The 26,316-nt window shown below is 41.7% G+C and overlaps 1 protein-coding gene across 1 annotated transcript in view; it reads right to left on the bottom strand.

Annotated features, from left to right (window-relative positions):
* Positions 1-764: 764 nt before the first annotated feature.
* Positions 765-26,316, bottom strand: part of LOC120545881 (electrogenic sodium bicarbonate cotransporter 1-like) — a 41,610-nt gene continuing 16,058 nt past the window's right edge. The window contains exons 7-27 of the mRNA XM_039780511.1: positions 26,169-26,245; positions 24,788-24,945; positions 24,589-24,676; positions 21,284-21,438; positions 16,640-16,756; positions 16,039-16,213; positions 13,924-14,057; positions 12,430-12,523; positions 10,779-10,941; positions 10,243-10,292; positions 9,919-10,104; positions 9,100-9,213; positions 8,248-8,409; positions 7,536-7,714; positions 6,693-6,765; positions 5,429-5,497; positions 4,276-4,449; positions 3,830-3,994; positions 3,584-3,677; positions 3,103-3,180; positions 765-2,986 (exon numbers count right to left, since the gene is read on the bottom strand). Coding sequence (XP_039636445.1) covers positions 3,137-3,180; positions 3,584-3,677; positions 3,830-3,994; positions 4,276-4,449; positions 5,429-5,497; positions 6,693-6,765; positions 7,536-7,714; positions 8,248-8,409; positions 9,100-9,213; positions 9,919-10,104; positions 10,243-10,292; positions 10,779-10,941; positions 12,430-12,523; positions 13,924-14,057; positions 16,039-16,213; positions 16,640-16,756; positions 21,284-21,438; positions 24,589-24,676; positions 24,788-24,945; positions 26,169-26,245 — 2,471 coding nt within the window. The 3' untranslated portion in view covers positions 765-2,986; positions 3,103-3,136. The remainder of the gene's footprint in view (positions 2,987-3,102; positions 3,181-3,583; positions 3,678-3,829; positions 3,995-4,275; positions 4,450-5,428; positions 5,498-6,692; positions 6,766-7,535; positions 7,715-8,247; positions 8,410-9,099; positions 9,214-9,918; positions 10,105-10,242; positions 10,293-10,778; positions 10,942-12,429; positions 12,524-13,923; positions 14,058-16,038; positions 16,214-16,639; positions 16,757-21,283; positions 21,439-24,588; positions 24,677-24,787; positions 24,946-26,168; positions 26,246-26,316) is intronic.

Genomic DNA, 26,316 nt, shown 5'->3' with positions numbered 1-26,316 from the left:
TGAGAACCGTCTACTGTTATGTGATACCGGATGCAGAGGTTCAGGATGGTTTTAAGGACAGTCAGGTAATCCCCCCGCCCCCGCCCCCGCCCCCGCCCCCGCCCCCCCTCCTGAGCTTCACACCATCACTCATATTCAGTCACTCAGGCAACACATGTAATATCCAATAACATTAACCTGAACGAATGTCAAGGAAAAGCCATTGATGTTCTCTCCCACAGCAGAGGAGTTAATTATTACAAATTCTTTTACCTTTTGGCAACGAACTATGAGTCAGAACACCGTGACTCATAGGAAATAGCCAATTAGTTTCATTACAGCAGACCCAAGTCCTGTGATCATGGAAACTATGCAGCCATCCTCTCTCATCCTTGCTTCAAGACTGAGCACGGCTTAGTTCGGAGCTTGAATTCAATCCAATTCACCCCCTTAAAATACACACGTGCACTCCACCTGCCTGCATCTCCCCGAACAAGATAGACAATATTCTCATGACATGTCTTCTCTGTATGAATTTCACATGCTGTAACCCTATTGTTGTAGCCAGTGGCAGAAGTCTTAAAACACTTTGTGACCTTGACTGACATGTATGCTTGCATAAAATGTATAGAAGTCAACTCTCTCCATGTAGTGCTGATCAGTTCTGTGCATGTCAAACTTCACACATCATTGTTTCCAGCCCTAGTTTGAAAACCCATCCTTTGGGAGCTACGTGGTCCAACCTCTTAAAGATGAGTATTGAGCAATTAAAAGAAAAACACAACTATGTGTTTAAGAATCATTTGGACTGTTTATTGCGCTCGTTCAAACCACTACACCTTTAAAAAAAAAAAAAAAAAAAAACAGACCTTTGCTTTCTTTCGAGTAATCTATGGTTATTAGAGCACATAAGATCTTTGTATAAAATTTGTTTCAGAGTTCAAAAATATTACATCGATTGTGGAATCAGAACCAGAGAGTCAAAAAGTCAAGATGTACAGATCACAGAACAGCGCGAAAGACAATGTGGTTTTAGATTTTTGGTTCAAAACAACTTTCTTGTGCTTCACATCTTGACAGCATATTGACGTGATTGTGAAAGCATTAATTATGGCCCTTTTTTTGCACTACAAATCAGATCAGAAGCAGCGCTGATTGTGCAGGGCCTTTTCTTCAAGGAATATATGTATTTCAAATGATTGAGATATTACATTCAGATATGCATTCATATCCTAAATCAGTATAAGTTACAGTGTGTACTTCAATCAGCAATAGAAGCATGATCAAGTCGTTTAAATAATACAGGAAAATTTAAGACATAAAACTGTCACTAAATGGAATTTAGATAATGATACATTAAAGACAGTGTCTTATCAAAATGTCAATTGTCAGTACGCTATAAAGCAGTAGTTCTTCCAGGACTGGATGTCACAACATTTCATTGCCTCACAGTGATTGATTGTTGATTTGCATAAAAAAAAAAAAAAAAAAATACACACACATAGCATGATTTAAAAAAAATATGTACTCAGATTTTAAACATGATCACATTTTAAGAAGAAAAGTTAAACTCAAATAGGCTTTTAGGGTTGAGTTCACAGTCAAGTGTGTGAGAACGTTACAGGCCATCACTTTGCCCCTAAATTCGGTACGCAAAACAAAACAAAAAATCGTTCTAGGGATAAAAATCTAAAATGCGATTTTTGTGGAATTACCTTTTAAAACACGGCAAAAATCATCCCTAATTATTTCATATTGACAAACAGAAAAAAAAAATACAATATCTTAAGTGTCACAGAGCAAAAAGGACCTCAAAGTGAAGATTCAGAGATCCTACGCAGTGCCAGTTGGAGTAACATAAATCAGTGTTTGATCACAAACAATTGTACGACAGATGTTTAATATATAATGCCTGGCACCTACGGAAATGTAAGAGGTAGAGCTACATCCAGGTATAATCTATATCTCCCTAAAACAGGGAAAAGACAGCGGAGTGGATACAGACCACAGAAAGAATATCTTCAAATTTGCACAAATGGGGAAGTTAAATGGTAAAGCCATACGGTTAAAACAGCAAATTCATTTGCAGAGAGTTTAAATACAATAAATATAAGAAAAAGGAAAAATTAGACAAAAATGTTCCAAAAAGTTCCAGTTTGTATGGTTGAGCCATTTACTTCTTACCATAGTGACACAAACATGGTATTCTCACACGCTCTTCTGGATGTGTTTTGTGAATATGCAGCCTTAGATGGATGCTTGATAAATAATTTATACGCCCATACATATAAAATTAATGCGACTGTGCATAGATGACCTTTTGTAGCCCTTTTGTTCATTATAAGTAAAAAGGAGGAAATGCAGTACCTCCACTATGTTTTAATCTTAACATTCCAGTAGTCATGATTCAAACTCCACAAGGAACATTAAAAAAGAACTACCGTTATTCAAAACCGTACTATCAGGCGAGAGGCTGGCTTTGTCTGGTGCTATTTGGAAGACATCTTTGTTCTACAAACTTACTGTACCCCGGACATATTTTATGATAAAACCTCTTTAGCTGGACGCTTGTTATAAATTATTAGCATAGACATTCATAAGATATTAATGTCCTATAAAAACTGCAGAAACAGATGACCTTACGTAGACCTTTTCTTTTGTGCAATAACTCCTGCAGATAAAGAGTGCTCAAACCTATCCTGTGTCAGCCCTCATTAAATTCAGTACCACCAAAGTGTTTCAATTGTACGACAAATACTTCCACCCATTCTGATTGAAATCCTCACACAGGGATTATATATATATATAAAAAAAAAATAACTGTTACAAAGTGGTAGGATAGTACAAAAGAGGATGTTTGCCTTGTTGTGTTTGGTTCTCTTGCATCTTTGGATAATGTCTTCACAGATCTGATTCGGAGCCCTTCCTCCAGAAGAAAGCTTTATCCTCAGAGCTCCTTTCTATTCGAATCTGAGGCAAACCTTTTGTGTGTGGACCCCTGTCCAGACTGAAAGAGGAAGAAATTCAGATTAATATAAATATGGTGCAGTATGAACTCATTGTGCATTTCATTTCAGAGAAAAAAAAAAAAAAGTGTGATGCAAAGGCCGAGCTGGTACTCACTCACTCTGCCACTGTTGGAGACTCAAAGTAGTGCTCAGCACGACGAATGCGGGTTAAGGAAATTCGGGGATTTATCTCCTGGAGGGTGGGGTGAAGACATTTACTTCAAATACATACTTCAAACAATCTGAAATGGATCAGCAGAGAAGACGAGAAAAAGAAAAGAAGGCAAGCGCTGCAAAGCTGCTTTTGTAACGGAGTAAGAAAAATCTGTTGAAACTAGCTGGTTAGAACAGCGTTAAAGAACAGTCAGAAACGCATATTTATCTGGTAAGCTGTTAAGGAATAGTGAGAAAAGCATATTGAGCAGGTAAGCGGTTATAGAATAGTGAGAAAAGCATATTGATCTGTTAAGCTGTTAAATGTGTTCGTGCCTGCAAGAAGGCTAATATGACAGCAGAAATGTGAGCATGAAGTCTTTAGAAATTAAGTTTGAACTGCCGTTAGAGCTATGGCAAAGCAAGCCCTGGCTAGTACTCACTATCCATAGATTTAGCACCCAACATGGGCTCCTGCTCCATTATATCCATAGAGATTTTTATACTGGGTACATTTTCTTGGTAGGGGTAGTCGGACTGTGGGAGGAGGGAGGGAGAACATTAACACATATGGACTTTAAATGGCAGGATCGACAGGTGGCTGTAGACAATCACGACTACAATGGCTTTTTGGTTATCTACACCTACATTCCATTTAAATATTTTGGTAGAAAGAATGGTTAACATACAAAGTCGATTTCGCTGTCTATGCTTCCCTTCTTCTTGTTTTTCTTCTTCTTCTCATCCTCTTTCTTTTTCTTGTCTTTCTCTGGGATGACGTCGTCCAGGTAGCTGAGGTCGTGCTGGGAGAACACCCAGTCCATCGCCTTGCGAACGGCAACCAACGCCAAGATCTGCAGACACAGAAACAGTTTGACTGGCGTTCATGTAGTCTCGCATTGCCAGACCTTCCTCCGCAGCTCTCCGAAGGAGGGTCTGGCTAGTCCACGCAGCATTGCGGGATGGGAGGAAAACGGGCTCTGGTTTATTGGCATTTGTTTAAACCAATCACAATCATCCCGTGCGGCGCAACGGCGCCTTGGGAAGGAACTCGTTTTGGTGGAACGTGTTCGTTCAAAAGGTTGTTTTAGTCGTGCAACAGAAAACTCCGATTGGACAGACAGCCGTTTCTCACCATGACGGGGAAGATGATGGCAGCCACGGTGGACTTGAGGATCCAGAGGAGGGCCAAACACAGGACCTGGATGAAGGTGAAGAGGTGGATGCGTCTCTGTGGGACGTGCCGCAGGTAGATCAGGTCCGGCTGGTGCTTGGCTGGCATCAGGAGCAGCTGCAGGCGGTCCATGAACTGACACAAGCACACAGACAAACAGGCCAGTCAGGTCACAAGAATCGCATAACAATATATGCGTAGGATATGCAAGATACTGTCGACATCTGCCATTTCACATGAGCTCAATACCTCTTTATTATAGGCTTGTTACTGGTTACTGTGAGTGAGAGGCTTCTACAGACGTTTATGTTAAGGGTGTATTCAGCTCTAGATGGGGTGGGATAGTGGGACAATAATGTCTGTAGATTTTTATGACTTTATGTATCTGTACTGTATACTGTAAATACTTTGTATTTTATTGAGCCATCTACCTGCCCCTAAACGTAACCAACGAGTACACACACACACACACACACACACACACACACACACACACACACACACACACACACACACACACACACACACACACACACACACACACACACACACACACACACACACACACACACACACACACAAAATGTTAAGATAAACTAATGGTGGCTAGCTAGCACCTAAGACACAATCTGTTATAAGACGTTTGAGTTAGCAGGAGGTGCATTATGGACTACAAAATTGTGTTTTCTGGGATGACGAAGTCATGACCCGCCCTACTTTGCCTCTGATTGGCTAGTACTCGTTGCCTTCGTTGGTTGGATTGGTTAGGTTTAGGCTTGAGGAGTGGGATTGTTTCGGGGAAGAATACCAGGGTAAGCCAATCAGAGGCACAATAGGGCAAACCATGCCTTCGCCATCCTTGGAAAAGAAATATCACATTTTAGACATGCCTTCGCCGTCCTGGGGGAAAAAGTACTCCGCTTTCACTGGGGCTAAGCTAACATTAACGGAGTAAATACTTCCTAACCGTGGGCTGGCTGTTTGTTAAACCACAATGTCTTGTTCTTGCAATTAGTTTTCACTGAGTAATACGTAATGGGCCATTGATTACAATTTTTTTAAGTAACTTGTCCAACACTGGTGAGCAGGCACTGAAGAGGTCAGACTCACTCACCTGGACACCATTGAGTGACGCCACACCCATGTAGAGGAACACACCGTAGAGCACAGGCATGGGAATGAACTGAAGGAAAGGGAGCACAATGAAAAACAGTTATTAATATGATATTATAAAAGAATGAAGTAATGGTGTAATAAATTCTAAAAGACATGAAGAGTTAGAGATGCTCGAGATGTAAGAGCTTGCTTCATACAGGTAATGTTTAGGAAGGTTTATTTTGAGCATCATTGCTTGGTTTAAAAATAATCCACAAGCAGCTTCTCTAGGAATGTTCTTTTAGTAGACACCTCAGTGCAAATCAGTCACTTGGCTGCTATTGGTGCCGGGTTGGCAACTACTTGCTCAGTAGTGATGCAACTTTAAAGCAGTGGGGGAAAACGCATCATACGAAAAAATCTCTTTCAACATCAATGACATGGCGGAAAAATATGTGGCGAAATGGGGAAAATACGTGGAATATATTGCTACCAGATGAAAGCGTGGTGCTTATTGTAAAACTGTACATTTGATCCATGTGTGTGTTTATTTTTTATTGTTTTATTTTATTAATTTATTTATCTGATTTCTATTACCTCTTTTGGCTTAATCCTTTTATTTTTCTATTCAAAATGTATCCTCACTACGGGATATATGTTAAGATGTCAACTGTAATGTTGTCTACAATGTTGACTACAATGTAACAGTGGTGTTCAAAAACTCAATAAAATACTAATATAAAAAATTAAAAAAGCAGTGGGGGAAAACAATCAAGCAAGCTAGTGCAGAAATTAATTCGCCATCTAAATGCAGAATCAATAATTAAACCAAAAGTAAATTAAGCATGACAGATGAAAATAAATTTCAAACAGCATACGTCATAATTTGCACTAAACATTTTGCATCTTTCACCAGAGTACACTAGATGACAAGCCAGTCTGGAAAAGGAATATGTATTCACAGGATCAACAGCACAACAATCAAAATGTCCACAAGGGGGAGCACCAGCCCTAACAATCTCCTCTCACCGACTACACATTATTTGTTTGGCAGCTTAATGTGGGAATGGAAACTCGAGAAGGCACTCAGCTGCAATCGGAAGTTAAGCCCCGATAACATGCTTATTTCACATCAAATTACTTCAACTATGGGAGTTCCTAATCGGATGAATACAAGATTTGAAATGATTTTAAATGTAAGAGGGGTGTGACAGGAGTTTGTCCTAAAAGAGGCAGACAGTAATCCATATTTCCATGGAAGAATTAAGAAGTTGGAGCACTACCTTTAGGATCGGGGCCATGAAGACAGAGAGTCCTGTCAGGAGGAACACAAAGATACCGGTGACTCTTTGCTCCCTGGATTGGTGGAAAAGAAAAAGAGAAAAACAAAATTAATCAATGACCAAAGTTAATCTGAATCAAAAACAGGTTTGTAGGAGGTTTCTCTAATAACAGCTTCATTCCAGAGAACCACATTCTCTGGAGATAATAATAAAATCTACATTAACATACAGACTGCAACCTTGTCTTTGTACAAGGGATGTCTCAAACATCTATCAGCCATCTGTAAAGTAAAACTAATGTGCAAGTATATGTATATCTGCTTATGTAGGGTCTACATTACCCCCCCCCCCCCTTCTGCCCTTTTTTAAAGATTGGTGTCTTTTTTTTGTCTTCTTCCGTTTCTCTTCTTCCTGATGATTCCTTTATAAAACAGGAAAAGGCTTGGCATTGACAATTTATGATTATTCATGGGAATATAGCAGGAGGAAATTAGGCTCGTACACCTGTGCACACTTTCAAATTCATTAAGGAAAATTGTGCATGACACAATTTTGTCTTTTGTGGGCAAAGAAACTTTTGGTATGGATTTCACACACAGCAATACGGCCAATTGTCCTAAAAACTCTGCCCCCTTCTAGCCACCTGCTAAGAGATTTGTTTCCCCGTGGGAATCCAAAATAAATGTGATTAACTACCTCCCACTGTACCACAATACTACTATAAAAATAGAGTATACAAATTATTAGAAAGTAATAAAAATAGAGAACCAAGGTCCAAAAAGAAAGAATTTTGATTCCTAAAGGACGGCCAACGCTGTGTGCAGCAGCAGCTGCGTTACTCACCTGACACCCAGGAATTTAGGCTGCTCCCCGGGGGCAGACGTCTCGGTCTCCATTTTCAGAGAGTCAATGTGGGCGATGGAGATGACCGTGGCAGCCACGTACCACGGCAGGCCCATGAAAGAGCAGAGAATTATCAGGATGGAAACCAGTAACAGGTCCAAGTGATACCCTGCTCCTTTCTGAGAGGAGAGAGAGGAGGAAAGAAGAGGCAGAAGAATGAGATTTCCACAGTGAAGTATGAAGTATGCATCAAGAGCTGGTTTTTAAAAAGTTTTTTTTTCCCCTCAAGACATCTTATGACCTAGTGGTGCACACAAATGTATTCCAATAGCTACCAGAAAATTTGGAAGGTTTGATGCCTTTATTAGAAGGCGTTAGCATTCTACAATATATACAAATACAACATAAATTATAACATTTTACTGTAAAAATGAAGGGGTTTTGCATTTTTTTTCACCAGACATTCTTCACCATTTGACAGTCTTTTAAACAGCATTTAGACAAGCGTGCAGGGAGATGCAATATATTTGCTGCAAATTGTAACACTTATACAGATATTTTGGGTGGCTAGTCACTTCTTACCCTCCTAAAATCCTCGCTACAGCCCTTTTTTTCAGTAGTTTTCTGTCCAGTTCCACCATCATTGAAGTGCTTCCTTAATTTTATCCTAGAATTTTCAGAAGGAATAAAACTTCCCAGGTGGCGCACCAACCTTGAGTTTGTGCTCTTTCCGGTTGACAATCACAGCGGTGATCTGCTGGTCCATAAATATCAGAATGGTGACCAGTATAGCTGGGATCGTGGCTGCCAGGTACACCCACCAAGGGTTCCTTCCAAAAGGAGGAACAAACCAGCCCCTCAGTGGACTCGTGGGCTAGACAAAAATCAGATGAAGGACAAGACCGTTAAAGTGACCTGGACGTCAACACATGGACACACCTGACTAGTGCATCGGCTTATTTCTGTGTGTACACAGCCAAGATCTCATCACATGGAGAACATCTCAAACAGAACAGAAAAATTACCTAATTGGAAGGGATTACTCGGTTACACGTTCAGAGAGTTTGAACTGAGTCTTAAATTACTGGTGCATCATTACATGACTGGAATCTGTGAATTAAGACTCTGTGTTCAAACAAAGCTGGCTCTGTACTTGCAAGTATAAGATCTTCTGTGTTATTTGATGCAGCTACCCGCTCCTCTACCCCATCTTTCTCTTTCCTGTACGTCAAGGCTGCGTGGTCTTAACGCCAGCCGAGGAACATTTGAGTAGCAATCTCCAAGACTGACAGTGCCTTAGTTTCATGTATTGCTTACTTGGCAAACTACAAAGAAAGCATTATACTGGGATTTTGAAGAATTTCAGAGGCTTTCTAGCAGAAACATGGATCATTATCAGTGTAATGAGAGGAAACTACACCTGGCTGGCCGCTGTCATTCAGCTAAAAAAACAATTCAGTGAAATGATTCCAAACACACGAATGAAACGGTGACTAGGTTTATGTGAATGTATGTCACTTTTCTATTACAAGTACAGTACTTCTTCCATTTGTGTGGTATATACCTTGAATTCGCTTGGCACTATGAGCTTCGGAGTGTCCACACCGACAAAGGCGTCCACGCCACAGAAGAGGAAAATGGTCAAGATGATCGCGAAGTCACTGATGAGCTTCCTCACCTAGAAGAGGTAAACATTAACAGCAGGTTTGACGGCTTTATTGTTTTCCTTGTGGCAGTTTGAAGCCTGAGTGACCTTTTCATCTTTGAAAAAATAAATCCACAGCCCGGGGCGCCTGGGTAGCTCACCTGGTAGAGCGTGCGCCCCACGCACAGGGGCTCAGTCCTTGCCGCAGCGGCCGCGGGTTCGGTTGCGACCTGCGGCCCTTTGCTGCATGTCATTCCCTCACTCCCCTCTCATGTCTTAAGCTGTCCTATCAAATAAAGGCCTACAATGCCACCCCAAAAAAAATGTCTACGGACCGTTAAACTACGTGGTTTGTAGATAAACATATTACCTGGTTGAGTGTGTGCTTTTTGATACTGCAAGTGCAGCGAGTGCAATTATATCTGACATTTATAGTGAGTAAACATAGTTGTTCACCAATTGGTGACTAATAATTGTTAATGGGTTTTAGCCTCATGCCTTCTTTGCCTCAAACACTTAATAATGTGAAATCTGACCTTCCCACATTGACTCTCATTGGCATTTGAGGGTTGTCGACTAAGCTGAGAATTGCCACTTAAGCGTGTGGTGAACACCACAAACATATGTAATGTCACTGGTCTTAGTTCCCTTGATGTTCGCTGCTTTAGGCACCAGAGTAAAAAAAGAAAAAAAAAAGAAAAACCTGCCACACATCCGTTGATGGGTGCTTTCACTCACTGTGGTGGGGAAGAAGCGGCTCGCCTTGAACTTCTTCAGACCCATGGAGCAGGTGTAGGTCCCAAAGAACAAGATTAAGGACATCAGGGTGATGTCAGGCACATAGCCACAGGCCCCTCCCACCAGCTGCCCCCCAACCTTCAGACACTGCTCCTTGGTCAGGGACGCCCAGGTGGCATTCACAGACTGGAGAGAAAAGAGGACAGGCAACAATTAACCAACAAGCAACAATATTTGGAGTTTTGTCAATGAATTAAGCTACAGGTTGTTGTTTCTTTCCAAAACCATGCTACTAAATGTCACAAAAACAAGGACACTACATACCAGATCAGTACTGTTTGTCCATGCAGAGACAAGAGGATCTGAGGAGTTTCCTAGTAAAGAGAAACAATAATCTTTAAAACTATTACAGTAGTATCACACTTGCCATTTTGGATCAGTATCAACATCTCTTTCCCAAACGACCCTGCCAAGTCACTCGTGACACAGAATCTAGCTGTTGAAAGTAAACAGTGCTATCTACAGGCCGACTTATACTAGTAACATTTGCTATCTCCACTGTAAACAGGGGGAAAATAAGTTGAAAGCTTTGTTTTACAGTAGAAACCTCTCCGCCAAAGGGGACAAAACCAAATACGACTGTTGAGCTTTCACGGCCTGGTATCACTGGTGATACGGAGAGTCTGGTGGCACCAAACAATAGGGAGTTTTTAGGCAAAGGGTAATTCAAGATCACAGAGTCGTGGTATCAGACTATGTTACGGGATACAGTGACCACCCTCCTGTAATCCATCTTTACGTGGCCATTCCAGCGATTTCTCTTAAACAGCCGCAGCAAAAGTTCATACTACTGTACGTACCAGCAGGCATGCAGCTGCAGTCGTAGAAAGTGACAAGGTTGGGGTCGTAATCGGAGTTGATCGGGTTGTGGTGGGCCAGCTTTATCATCTTCTTGAAAGCGTCGTAGATGAAGATGAAGCTGATGAGCGCGGAGAAGCCTTCCTCGGTGAATCGCGTGAAGTACTGTCACAAAAAAAGGGGGGAGGGCAAAGAAAAACTCAAAAAAAAAAAAAAAAAAATTATTTTCCACTACAGCATTTTATTTTCAAGCAATTACTGTATAATCCCTCCAAGAATTCGCTGTACTTTCAATCCCCTTTGTCTAACCGGAATTATATGAAGTTTAGGCTTTGTTAAAAACATAAATTTAAAAAAAAAAATGGTCATTCTCAGGAGCCCTTTAAAATAAAATGTTTTTTTGAAGCTGTCAGTTGTCAGCAGGGTTTGTCTTTAAATGGAACTTATGCACCTGTGGTATACGTATCCAACAGATGGAGACCAGCTAACAGCTGCTGCTGACTCAGCAACCGTTGGCTAGAGGCATGGAAACATTTGGCGGACACAGAGGCCACAACATTCTTCGCTCACAGTGTAAAATTAAATGAGAGTGAATTATTAATAATGGAACATAGTCAGCGTGGTGTTTGGTAATGCTAGATGACTCTCTCTGGGAGAGGAAGAGAATACAGTGGGAAGTAGGAGGGAGACATCAGCATTTAACAACATTTAACACCCATTAGGGGTTGTGAAATTACATGTTAAATCTGCACAATTACTGCTTCCCAGAGGTGAAATAGATGGACTCTGAACAAGTGACCGCTGGGTAAATCGGGACGGGAAGTTGACGGCAAAAACAAGGAAAATGTAGTCAGCTGGAAACTGCCAGCAGATTGACAGTAAGCACAAAAAGTTCCAGTGAGATACTGTTAAAATAAACACACATTAACCCTGTAGGGCCTAAGCCATTTTCCCCAATATTTGGGTTGCCTGGTCTCCTTGTGTAATAATGCTTGTGTAACCTCAACCCTGTAATGCACAATCAAGTTATAGACATCATTTTTTTAGCTAATGCTCAGGATGCATACGGTGCAAATGCCCCCTCCAACTCAGCCGATCGGATCACAACCTTGGTCTTGCTGACTCCAAAGTATGTTCCTCTTGTCCAGCGGGCAGCCTGTCCCCACAAGGGACTGTGAGGAGGTGGACTCAGGAGGCTCTGCAGGACTGCTTTGAGTCTACAGACTGGGACGAGCTCGGTGAGGACATCAATAACATGACAGACTGCATCAGAGTAGACTAAATTCGGTGAAAACATCACCATGCCCTCCCGGAATGAATGCTGCTTTCCGAATGACAAGCCGTGAATCACCAGTGACCTGAAGGTCCTTCTAAATAATACTCAGAAGGCTGTCATGTCCGGGGACTGACAGGAACTAAGGAAAGTGCAGCAGGAACTGTGGGAGAAATTGGGGGAGTGAAAGCACTCCTACCTGGAGGCCAAACTGCAGCAAAACATTGTGAAGGAGGTGTTGACGGAGATGAAAGAGATCACCGGGTGTGGGGGTACTAGCAGACAGACACCAGGCAGCCGTGACAGAGCAAATGAGCTGAACGGTTACTTTAACAGGTTTAGCTCAAAGCAATCCCCCTGCCTCCTCAACCCTCCATCACCGTCTGGTACGCTGCTGCCACTGCTAAGGACAAGGCCAGACTGCAGCGTATCGCCCGCTCTGCCGAGAAGGCGATTGGCTGCAATCTGCCGTCCCTACAGGATGCTGAGGCGGGCAGGAGAGATTGTAGCCGATCCCTCTAATCCCTGGAAATACAAACCGTTTGAACATTTCCCCTCTGGCAGGACGCTGCGGTCCATCACGACCAAAACCTCACGCCATAAAAACTGTTTCTTCCCCTCTGCGGTCAGGCTCATCAAGAAGGCCCCCATGACAGACTCTTTACCTTAACAGTGCATTCTGCACTCAACCCATTCAGCCTCCTTTTCTTACGCTAAACAGTTATTCTTGTTTGTTTGTTTTGTGTATGTATGCACCAAGCAAGGCAAATTCCACGAAAGTTTAACTTCCTATGGAAATAAACCCTTTTCGATGCTGCTTTCCGAATAACAAGCCGTGGATCACCAGTGACCTGAAGGTCCTTCTAAATAATAAGAAAACTTTCAGGTCAGGGCACTGACAGGAACTAAGGAAAGTGCAGCAGGAACTGTGGGAGAAACTGGGGGAGTGTAAGGACTTATACCGGAGGAAGCTGGAGGCCAAACTGCAGCAAAACAATGTGAGGGGGGGGGGGTGGTGGTGTGGAAAGAGAACACCGGGTGTGGGGGTACAAGCAGACAGACACCAACCGGCAGCCGTGACAGAGCAAACGAGCTGAACTGTTACTTTGACAGGTTTAGCTCACAGCCTTCCCCTGCCTCCTCCACCACACCCCTGACCCCCCACGACCCCTCACCGCCTCCTCCCCTTCCTCTTCTACCAAATGCTCAAAAAAAAAAGACACTGTCGTTCCAGTTGGAATTAAAAGCTTCTGGAAGGCCTACAGTTGCGAGAGAGACCTTGTATAAAAGCCGCAGATCTCAGCTTCCGGATGCAAAAACATGCAAGTCTCTACACAGCATTGATCTTAAGATACCAAATATGACATCAAATGTATAATTTGTCATATACAACATTGCAGGCCCCATAGGGTTCAAGCTAAGTTGCCATCCTACTGTAAATGTGAATTATCTATTTGTATTAGTGCTTTTAATTTTATTGTATTTTCAGGGGGCACTAGGATAGCATCTCTATTAAAAACACACAGACTGCATGAAGTCCTTTGGGGATAGACATCAATCTATAAATATTTGCCAGGCTACTGCAGCTGTTTCTTTTAAAGAATCTTTTTTGGGGTGGGAGGAGGGGGGGTTCCCTTTATTTGTAAGTGGATAGACATGAAAGGGGGAGAGAGATGGGGGATGACACACAGCAAAGGGCAGTAGGTCGGATTCGAACCCTGCGCCGCTGCAGGACTCAGCCAATATGGGGCGAACACTCTTACTGGGTGAGCTAGAGGCCGCCCTGTACTGCAGCTGTTTCTGAACCATTTCTCCCTCACTAATATTCTTTGATTTCAAGGTGACTGAATTCAATTTGATCGGCAACTACTCACTTGCTGAAGACGAAGAGGAGTCTTTCAAAGACGAGCACCGGGCCTGTGCTGCTGAGAATCGTCAGGGGCTGACCAGCCATCAGGCAGAACACTGCTCCTGTCAGTGCTGTACCCAGGAAACTCTCCAACACGCCCTGCACACATTGGAAAAAAAAAAAAAAAACACTGTAAGTCACATACAGACTTTACACATAGCTCATGGAACATTTTCAGCGTACAAAGTATACAGAAGAGATGAGACAGGACCCCGACATTCATACATTGAGCATCAACTCCATAACAACCAGCGTGGAAAGAAATACTTCACATCTGTGACATTTTAAAAGTCACGAGCACATTTTAACAATATTTTTCTCTCCAACCCTTTCTGAGCCTCGAAACATGAATACTATAATTCTGCTTACTCAGCTGGAAGCTTTGTTTTCCCTATACACATCACACAGCTGCAAGGCTGGCCCATCAGGACAGGACTGTTTAATTTCCAGTCACGTCAGTTGTTAAGACTGTATTTCACAACCCTGATGTTACGTAGGCACCGTAGATGGATGAGTAATTGACAACTTGACTGTATTTCTGAGACCTGCGCTGAGAAAGGTCAGATGAGGGCATGGCAGGGATTCCCTCCGCTGGGCTCAGAGTGGAAAAGGGGAGGTGGGGGTAGCGGGAGTAGTCATCGGTAAGGCAGCCATGACGAGGCTACAGTGGCCGAGTAATCTGGATCTGTGGTTATTTACAGCTTGGACAAATCCGTGAGGCCGTTGCTCTGCAAGATCGGCTCAGATGCAGCTCCAAGCCAGGAGAGCGGCTAAAGCCAGGGACAACCTCACACACTCCGCTATCAGGGGCACCCGGATGGGATGCAGCAGTGTTGTACCCCAATTGTACAACTCTTCTATATGCAGTCCTGCCAGCAGCAGGTACAACAGATGGATGCAGTATGAGCCTTTGAGCTCCAAATTAGCATGGCTTATCAGCTAAAGGGAACTATTTTTGTTGATCGTTAGTTTGTTAGCTGTGTCATCAGACCCTTACCCTAAACCCAACGGATTCAATCTCATGCCATTGAGTGTACAAAAAGATTCATAGAGTTCCCAGCTCTTGTGAGCCAAATTCTATTCTGCTACTCTCTGAATACATTAACAAAAAACTAAAATGTGCTATGTGAGTATGAAGACGAGGAGAGAAGTGCATGTACCAGTTCTTATCAGCTCTGTAATCTAGTTACTTTCACACTGTGTGAGCAAAATAAAGGCTCAGAATTGCACCTCTGCAAAACACAGCCCCCTTTAAGATAAGAAACTGGAAATGATGAAACATGCAAAGGGCTGCTTCGCTTTAACTTTAGTCCTTTTTTGTCTCAAAAGGGGAAGTGCTTTTGTTTACCGTTTATTGCCTCCGCCAAACAGGTTATGTTTTCGGCTCAGATTGTCGGTTTGTTTTTTTCTGTCAGTTAGCAGGATTCCTAGAAAACTACTAGCCTGATTTACATGAAACTTGGTGGAAAGGTGTCGCATGGGCCAAGTAGGAGCCAATTACATTTTGGAGCGGATCCAATCCCTAACTCCACCACCTTTACACGTGAAATTCAGATTACTCGTCATGAGCACTACTCGCTCTGTGAAAAAACAGTTATATAATGTCTGTGGCTCTCGAGGGAGCTTTTGAAAATTTGAAAAAATAAAAACATGATATCATCAGGGTTATCTTGGCTTGGGCTTAAGACAGAAAGTCTGTGTAGCAAACTGGGGGTTTGAAAGAAGCAGTCGTTTAGGAGTCAGTGAGGGTATAATGAGAGACACTATCTTAGGTTGTATTATGGGAAATGTAGGCCCAAGCTTGATTTATACTAGGACCTAAAAGTTGGTTTCAGGTCCAGCTTTTTTTTTTCCGAGTGGCCATATTTAGGTCACAGTTCCATCTTTCAGGCCCCGAGTTAAACTTCGTCAGCCGTCATAACACAACTTGGAAGTTAAGCTGGTTCAAGGTTAACAGGAAATGTGTTTTGACTGCAGTCAGCTGTACACAACAGTGTGGAGCTTTCCCCTTTGATTGTGCGCCACAATGTCTCTGCAGACGCAAACCTTACCTCATTGTACATATAATAAAACCGCTTACCTGCATGCTATCTGTAGCATCACCAAGTAAGCCTCCAAACGTGATCGCATTGGTGACTGTGCCCAGATAGATGAACAAGATGGCCGACAGAGACTGGATATGTAGCGCATCATAGAAGTCGCTGGCAAAAAACGGCAGCTTCCGCTTGACATCCAGGACAAGACCTCCACAAAACCTTAAAGACAGAACCATTCAAGTGGGCGCAGCATTGCTTTAGCTACAGAAATTACACTTGACGGTGGAAGCAAAAAGATTACTTTGGAAATATTTTTGTCAGAAAAACATGAAGGGGAACCAAATATTATGCAACACTAACACACTTTAAATGTGTTTTAGTCATGTGTGGAATATTTCCTCATTGGAAACTTACTGGAAGACCACAAACACATTTCCAAGTCGAGACTTTCACTTTACGATGCATATCTTCACTGACAACATATCACTTGCCATCAAGATTATAAATCAGGATGATTATTTCCCCATCTACAAGGGACAATGTAGCCACCCAATAGTAGAGATCATGGCAATGTTACACCAGGGTAGGATTCTTCTTTACTGTATCTACACTAATTTTATTTTAAGAAAGTGAAACCCAAATTACTTTCTAGTGAACTGAAGCTCCTCTCCGACCTCGTGTCCTCCTCCCCCACCATGTCCCGCATCATGGGGTGTGTCGCCGTTCATCTGAGGCGCATCCGATCCGGCATACATGTGCTTTCTTTAAAAAACAAAACAAAAAAAAACAAAACAGAAAACAAACAGTCACATCCCATGATCATTCTGTCTTACATTTCACACCCACACCCACAAATGTATGGGGTTCAAATCAAATCATTTTGGCTAATACATTATTGTCAAACAGATTTAACAATAAACCCTTTCGTTTTATGAAAATGTATGGATGTTAAGTGTTTTATAAATATGAAGAAAACCATCTACTCGGGCAAAAAATATGCCATTTAAAATGATACTATACAGGCATAACGGATTGATTTATCGTAAATATGCAGACTCTGTTATGCAGTTAAGAATCTTGTTACCTTTCATTCTGTCAAAACTCTGAACCAAGCCTTTCTCATCCGACTGAACTGGTATCATACATTGTTACTTTTCTTATCCATCTACTACCACATTATCAAAGTGAATGGAGCGAATGTTAGAAAATGTATATATTCGCGCGTGTCTCATTAAACCCTGAGAACATTGTTGAACTGAACACAGCTTGGTGTCACTTTGTTCCCCGTGTCTATTCAGAGTTAACTCACAGAGGCCAAGCCAGTAGGTGATAGGATATGAACCACAGAACAATTGTGATCAGATTTGTTTCATAACAAGTTGGGTGTCGGAGATGGGATCCTTCACTGAGGTAAGTCGCTTTAAAAGTTATTCTTTGTGTGACTGCCTCTCTCCAGGACCCGTAAGTGTACTTTCTGGTTTGGGCGGGGTGTTTCCCGCTCCTAGATATCGTGTACCGGCAGATATGGTGTTTCCTATCTGACATTATTTTAAACTGTAGTGTTTTTGGAACCGGTGCTGATTTTCACACCGAGGAGTTGGGAGGGTGTTTGCCTGTGCGAAATACAAAAACGGCAGTGTTCATTTCAGTTTTTAATATGGGTGTTGAGTTGCACACCGAGTAAACTAAAGAAAAAAGAGAAAGGAAAGACTTAGAGGGTCTCTGGTAGGGGTGGGGAAAAAAACAAAAACAAATCAATACAGTATAGTATGGCGATATTTTTCGTGGCAATACTGTATCGATACACAGACGCCAAGTATCGATCTTTTATGATATATGTGTTGGTCAGTCTGTCTGCTTGACAATCCCATTTTGCAGCAATAAAACTGAAGTGAAATGAACAGAGAATTTTTTTTTCTTCGATAAAACAGATGTTGACAACATTTTCCTTTGGGGACATCATTTGAAATTGGGAAAAATTTGAAGTTGGAAAAAAGGTAATAGATTGCAATATATCGCAGAATATTGTAATATGTTTAAAATCACAATAATATCGTATTGTGACATAAGTATCGTGACTACATCGTATCCTGAGGCCTCTGGTGATTCCCACCCCTCGTCTCTGGCTTGATTTCTTGTGGAGTTGCTTCTTAGGGAGACCGGAATGGGTAAGTCACAGAGAAAAAAAAAAAAAAAAAGAGCCTACCCGGGCTTCTGTTGACACAATAACATATGACGATAAACCTCAAGTACCAAAAAATGCAACAGAGGCTAATATGCCTCTAATTCAGCTATTTAATTAAGATCCAGATGGAACTCCGAAGTGTTTTGTAACCCGAGTCTGTGGTAGATTTTACACTGACCCTTTTGTAGATAATCTCTTAGGCTGGACAGAGTCATCACACCCAAAGTTAGACATTCCTATTCAAGGAAAGGTCCATTTAACCCTTTTCACATGAAACGGATGAATGATATGGGGGATGGGGAAATGGGAGATCCAAAATGGGCGCAGTGTGTAAACCACTATGGGATTAAAGTCACCAGTAAAACCGGTTACAATGCTGTATTCTAAGCAGAATCTAATATAAACTTCAAAACGCAGATGAGGATGATGAAGAGCAGATAGCCCAGACAGACGCTTTTCCATCTATGATTATGGGTGACACTGTTGTGACTAAGCCGCCGTGCTTGACTGATTTGCTGGCACTTTGTGAGAAAGCACCAAACCCTGGGGAGAACCCTGTTATTGCCCTGCTCAGTGTCATTAGTACAATGGAAAGGATTACATTTTCATAATTACAAAAGGCGCTCCCTGAGACTACTGGAGGTAGAATTAGAAGCAGAAGTCCACCTTCCTAAATCAGAAAAAATGATCACTCAACAACTGCATCTGCTTTTGTATGGGCTGATGAGGGTTACTTATATACTTTCTGGAGAATATTCCCAGAGTTTGGGCCTAAAATGAACTAGAGCTGCAAAGATAAATCGATTAGTTGTCAACTTTTAAATTAATCGGCAACTATTTTGACAAATCGATAAGTCGGTTTGAGTAATTTTTTAAGACAAAAGTAAAAATTCTTTGATTCCAGCTTCTTAAAATGTGAATATTTTCTAGTTTCGTGACAGTAAACGGATTATCTTTTGAGTTGTGGACAAAACAAGACATTTTGAGGACGTTATCTTGGGCTTTTGGGAAACACTGATCCACATTTTTCACCATTTTCTGGCATTTAATTGACCAAACAACTAATCGATTAATTGAGAAAATATTCAACAGATTAATTGACTATGAAAATAATTGTTAGTTGCAGCCCTAAAATGAACAATTATAAAAAGGACACGTGTTTCAAACTGCGAACAAAAATCTGGAGAGTCTACTCCAGTTTGTTGTAATCGCTTTAAGAAAACTTGGCTTGAAGTTGTGTGCGATGCCTGTTGACTGAAGATCTGTCATGCACGTCTAGCGAGTCTTTGCAGCCATCACATGTGAGCTGGAACATTTGGCTCCATGTGTGTGCCCTTTGACCCCTGTCGGCGATCTCACCGATTTGGGAGAGTCTCTTTTCCTCAAGTAGCTTCCTGTCAGGCAGCGGGCTTTGTTGATGCATGCAGATAAGTGTGTAATCCTATATGCAATAAGAAAAGGGCTCGTTTTTAACATAACCCTGGACTAAGTACCGTAAAACTTCAAATAATAGCCCGGGCTTCTATTTACCCAAATCGCCGAAATGCACCGGCTTGTATTTGAGACAGGCGTCTATAAGAGACAGGCCTTTAATTGACAATAGGAGGTTTTTTTTACGTGAGACTCTGAGATGCTGTGGATCCACTCACACACGCTCACCTCCAGCTCTTCACTGACCTTCTTCCTCCCTCCACCTCGCAGTCTGGCCCTTTTGTCAATCGAGAAACGTCTTGCCGCTGCTTCTCCCGAATTTTGTTCGGCAAATTTGACAACTGTCAGCTTAAATGTCAAATCATATTTTTTTCTTTTTGTCTCCATGGTGAGAGAATTAAGAAAAACTGAAGACTAAAAGAAAGTTTGTTAACCTATTTGTTATGTTGCCATGGTGATGAGTCGTTTAAGAACGGTTGCGTCTGTCACGTGAAATCAAATCAAAACATAGAACAAACGATCTGACGGTATCAAATACAACCAGACACGAAAAAAAACAAAAAACAGACCAGGCCTCTATTTGAGACCGGCCTTTATTTACCCAAATCTGTTGTCACACCAGGCGTTTAAAAGAGACAGGCGTCTATTTGGGACTCGGCTATTATTTGAAGTTTTACGGTAAACACAATCCAAGAATGGAAGGTTTTAGTTTAGTTATTCTTGTCAGGATAAAAGAGGGCAACTGGTGTTAACCTGTTACATTCCAGTCTGTGAAAACTCTGACCCAGGCCTTTCTCATCGGACTTCAATTGGTATCATAAATTGTTACACTGTTTACCTTCCTGAGGAATTATCTGCACAAACCTACCTTGAATGAGTCCTCCTTTCCTCTGTTGCCCCTTTTTAATCTATCTACTCTCACGTTATCAAAGTGAATGGAGCAATTGCTGGAAAATGTGTATATTCTTTTGTGTCCCAATAAACCTTGAGAACATTGTTTAACTGAACTCGGTTTGGTGTCACTTTGTTCTCCGAGCGCTTGTAACTGATTTCAGAGTCAAGTAACAGAGGTTAAGCCGCTCAATTATGAGATACGAACCACGCAACAATCGTGAGCGGATTGTTTCATGACACACATTGTTCTGAACTTTGTGACATAATATAATATAGCACCTATGCTTAGTCTACGTTTTTTTTTTTTTAAATCTGACTGCGACATTTTGTATTCAGTTATCACTCACATTAAGATGTTAGGGGGATTCAAAGGGAGATTATTTAACTTTTGAGAGAAGAGATGACACGTTTCTTCTTATGAGTGGAAAGCTACATTCATGAGATATTAAAATGCACCTTTGCTTAATTCAATACACTCAGGGGGTTAAGAAACTATAGGTAAATATTGCTGAAAACAAACGTTACCGAGTCCATCCTGTTCTACCGTTACAGTAGCTCAGCATTTCAGCCTTAAAGCCAAACAGTAGTTTTGCATTTAACATCTTCCAATTAATTATCTTTAGCCGCTGTTTACAAAAACGTTATAGAATCTCGCTTTAAGAAAAAAAGAGAATGAGGTGATGTGGGGAAGATTTTGTCTCTTGTTGTAATGTTACACACTAGATAGATTTTATGTGCAGTGACTTCATTCATTTGGATGAGTGTGGATTAGAGCGGACCTTTTGTCTGAGGAGGGCAGAGACTTGGGTGGCTCTATCCTGATGTCAGGGTCCCACTCTCCGGGTGGCAGCACGATGACCTCATCCAGGAACTCCTCGATACCGGCCAGCAGGTCCTGCCTGTCCTTCGCTTTATAGGCAATATCATGGAACACCTGGCAGCAGACAAACATAGCCAACCCATTAGAAATCAGCCAATCAACAACAAATTCAAAAAGGTGTGTGTGTGTGTGTGTGTGTGTGTGTGTGTTGGGGAGACGACGACACAAACTTTCAGAGTCTCTAGTCAATTTAGAGAAGCACTCTTCTCTCCCTGTTTTACATTGGTTCACTGTTATATTATTTTCAGCCACATAATTCACACATAAGATTTTCTTACTCGTCTCGTTCGTTTTGAGATTACTATCAGCTATTTACTTATCTAAGTATTTACATTCTGTTCTCACATTATTTTACTTCTTGCCATTTAACCTGAATTCCAGCACTTGTCTCTTTCTATTTAAACTGTAGACTGTGTGTGTGTGTGTGCGCACAGACCGGCTGATAGATGAGGTTTGGGGAAGGGATTAGGGAATGGACGGTATTTTTTTTTTCATAGAATCTTCTCGGTCATATGCAGACACAGTACAAATTTGTGTATTTGTTCAACAACATAACAAAAAAAAGAAAATCAGTCAATCGCTAATCCAACATGTCCTTAAATTATTAATGCAGGGCTTGAGTAGAAAAACAACAAAATGTGCAACTTCAATGAGCCAAATATTCGCTTTTATAATTACCGGCACAGAGTGCAGCATGGCACTGGAATGTAAATAATTGCAACCTCACTACTAGAATATTAACAACCAATCATTTTCGAAACTTTTCCACAACGTACACAAAGATTGAGTCATTATTTGTGTGCACCCCGGGGCCACAGGAACACGCAGACCCAGTGCTACAGGCCTGCTGACGCAAAAACATCTGATAAGCGGGTAACGGCGCTCATCACACGAGAGCTGAGAGGGTAAAGTTTAACTAGAGGAAATCCTGGAAAAACACTTCCTATCTTGCAGTGTTGACATACAAGATATACTGGGAAGAGCGCAGAGGCCTGTGGGAATTTGTGGGTAAGGTGCTCTCAGGGTTAAGAACATCATGAGCTGTCTGTCAACAGTCCTGACAGCACAGAGGGTCAGGAGGTACACACCAGGGGACACAAAGCAGACCAAGCTAACAATATGTTTGAAAAACCTGTATTGTATGCTTTGTTTGCCTTATTGTATTGCATTTATTCTGCCGACGACTAAAAACTAATTTTGTCTCCCACAACTTCAAGACACAGCTTAACAATTAAGCTATAAATTGTTCACCGCCAACAGGACTGGTCAGGCAAACCGCTGTGATGATTAATATAGCAATATCCAGAGAGCTGAGACATTTGGCACGAGGACAAGTACCGTAGGAGGTGTAATCCTACTTCTCTAGTGCCACCGTGAGGTTTGTGGTTTTGAGTGAAGTGTCTCGAAAACTATTGGATAGTGGTTGATGGATAGTCATGAAATTTGGTACAGACATTCATGTCCCCTACAGGCTGAATTGGGATTATTATTATTCCTTAATTTTTACATCTAGCGCCATCATCAAGCCAAGGTTTCATGCACCTGCAAAGTAATGACATACAGCCTCCGCTGTACTTTGGGTTTAGCCCTAATAAGAAAATGTTAGCATGCTAACACGCTAAACTAAGACGGTTAACATGGTAAACGTTAAACACATACCTGCTAAAACTTAACATGTTAGCATTGTCATTGTGAGCATGCTGAAGTTAGCATTTAGCTCAAAAAGTGCGTCGAAAACACGCCCCCTGACGTCGGATTTCCAAGCTCGGAACTCGGGCAACCGCCCATATACAGTGAAATAAATGGAAACGGCGACGCCACAGACTTCGACCGACTTCGACGGAGACCAGTGAAGTCAATTACAAGCACTTTTCCGGTGATGGCGGAGCGTACTGCGCAACTGCTGCGCAGCCTCAAACTGAGCTTGACGACGTAGATGTGACGTGAGCAACAGTGTTGGGAAAGTTCACTTTCTACATGAACTAGTTCAAAGTTCAGTTCACAAATTTTAAAATGAACTAGTTCAGTTCATACTTCAACATTTTTAACTAAGTTCACAGTTCCAAAAATGAACTAGTTCATAGTTCTTTTTTTTCTTCCATATGTTGCTGCGAGCTATTATTTTTCAAAATTATTGCCATAGCCCATACAGAACCACAGACAGGAATTAGTTTATCAGTTTTAACACTGAAACTATGCGTCAGATTTCATCTTCATATTCAATCAGTTCAATGTGCCGTTTCAGGTTTGCTGTGGATGTGACTGAAGTGCGGATTTTCTTTTTGAAAGTTTGCACAGAAATGTAAGATTTTTCCCATCCTCACCGACCTTGTCATAAAACTCGTTTAAATGATCATACAACGCCTCCTTGCTTTTTGTTTTGATGACGCATGCGGCGGTGTGACACTGGTGGCTGGTGTTGCAAAATTGTGTGTTTTTTCCGCTACAAATTAAGGCCTGTTTACGGTGTGTTTTAGCCGCGTTTTTGCCTGGAAGGCTCTACAGAAGTCTAGCACCCTATTGAACAAAGTTAAACTGTGAAAGCGTGCCGTTCACAGACACCAAAATGAACGAGTTCACGGTAACGTTCATCGGGCAGTAATACAGTACGTTCAGTTCACGTTCGCCCAAAATATGAACGAGTTCATGAACTATCGTTCAATGAACGCGTTCAGGCACAACACTGGTGAGCAACCTGTCTGAAAGTTGTAAGTCTTCCGGTAGCTGTGCCAAGAGAAATCTGTTTGTTCGTAGATAAACGTTACTTCATATGAATTCACTTGCCACATACCGAAGTATTTCCAATCCATCAAAACGTTGCTGAAATATTTTGTTCCGATGCTTTCACGGACACACTATGGGCTTCTCCCTTGACTGTATGCCTACACGCCCAATCAGAGGTTAAAGAGGAGGAGGTCTATTGCGTTGAAGCAGCGAGGATCAATTTAGTGTTCTGAGTCAGTCCTCGTGCTTTACTGATCCAAGCAAAATGTTAAATAATTTTTCTTCAATAAACAAAATAAATCATTCACTGTTGTTGTAAAACAAAAACACAAAACATGAATTTGAGAAACAATTAGAACCCAAGGGAATTCCTTAATACAAGTAGACAACCTCACATTAAAACCAGACAAATCTCCCTGTACAGTTTTAAGAGTGAATGTAAAAAAATTAAAAATGAAATTAGCATAAGTAGTAAAGTACCTCATCTGACATCAGGGTGGCAATGGCTCTTCCAATTTCATGATAGGACTTTGCTTTACCTTTGGGACCCAGCAGGACAAAGAGAAATCTGAGTAAGTAGAGAAAATTAGAAGTTAGAGCACATTTCACAAGGTCAGAATTTGAAGTGGCAGATTTTTAATGACGTATTTTTATTTATCAGTTAGTGATGCGGCTCTACCTTGTGGGCACAGGGACCTCGGTCAGAGCCCCGAGCATGACGGCCTGCTGCAGACGAACAAACGCCACAAAGGGAGTTTCCAGGAAGTCCACCTCTCCAACCAGCACGTTTGATGCCTCTGCATCACGGGGCAATTTTTTCATGAACTTATTCTTCAGCTGTTAGGACAGAGAGAGCAGAGCAGGGAAAGAAAAGACAAAGTCAGCAAATTAAAATGTCAGGCCGCATTGTAACGATGAATACAAGTTATTTGTTACAAGATACAGATATAAGAGGAAGAAACACACACACACACACACACACACACACACACCACGAGAGATGTGACATTTTAAATGAATGTGGTAATTAAAATGTGGTTGTATCAAGGCGGACACTGACATGGTGTTGTTACTGGTACAGGTAGTGCCCACCCTTTCCTAGAATTATGTGCAGCTTGACTTTATACCACATAATAAACACACTCTAATAAAGCCTATGAAATTGCATCTCTACACTGCCATGCAGAATACACAATGTGAGGGCTGGGTATTGTTCAAAGATTTTCAAAACCGGTACAGATACCAAAACTGTGACTTCGATACCGGCTCCTAAATAATACTTTTTTTTTAGATGCCAATTTTATAAAACAAAAGAAATTACAACATTACACGTTACGGCACAAATCTTATTGATTTTTCAGCTCCCTCAATGTGAGCCCCGTCTGCTTAATGTAGATTTCTCCTGCCTGCCTCTAGTAGGCCTACGAGTAACGCTAAACAGCCAATCACAGACCTTATTAGATCATGGTAGAAGCATGCTGCGCGCTTATTGGCTCACTGACGCTGATGAGATTTACTCCTTAGGTATTGAATGGCGAGGCATTTAGAGGGAATTTGTCGGTGCCTAGAAAGTACTGAATTCGGTTCCCAGCCCTACACAAAGTACACACAAGTTTTGGGTGAAAGAAAAATAACTTAGTTGCAGGGAAATGATTAACTAAGGCCTTGGTGTTATGTCAAATTGTGACAAATCTACACTTTCATTAACTGTTGCTGGAGCGCAATTCCAGCTGTTACAGTTTAACTGTGAGCTTTCATCCGTGTGCGGTGAATCTGTAGACCACATGGCCAAATTACAGTTAGCTACTCGATCATGACAGAGAGAGAAACTGCATGTGTGGATAATAGAAACTCACAGGACAAAGACAGTGAGCTTTTGTTGCACCGAGGAGAGAGAGAGAGAGACACAGACAGACAGACAGACACAGACACACACACACAGACACACACACACAGACACACACACACAGACACGCTTTGTGAATGGATGCAGCACCTATTAGGTTGCATAATAGTTGCATATCTCTATGCAACAATACAACGAGACACAAACAGATTACCTGATCCTTCTCTGGTTTGTCAGAGAAGTCACTCAGGCTGTTGGAGGTGAGGTTTCTGTGGGCTGTAGTCGGGCTACCTGTGGAGAGGTAAGACACCGCTAGGATCAAAAGGTGGCCGGCCGAGACTGGAGATCTTTAAATGAGACAT

Source organism: Perca fluviatilis, chromosome 17 (genome assembly GCF_010015445.1).
Source record: "Perca fluviatilis chromosome 17, GENO_Pfluv_1.0, whole genome shotgun sequence".
Classification (NCBI taxonomy): Eukaryota; Metazoa; Chordata; class Actinopteri; order Perciformes; family Percidae; genus Perca; species Perca fluviatilis.
Note: the sequence above shows the minus strand (reverse complement) of the source record. Positions and strands in the feature narration are given on the sequence as shown.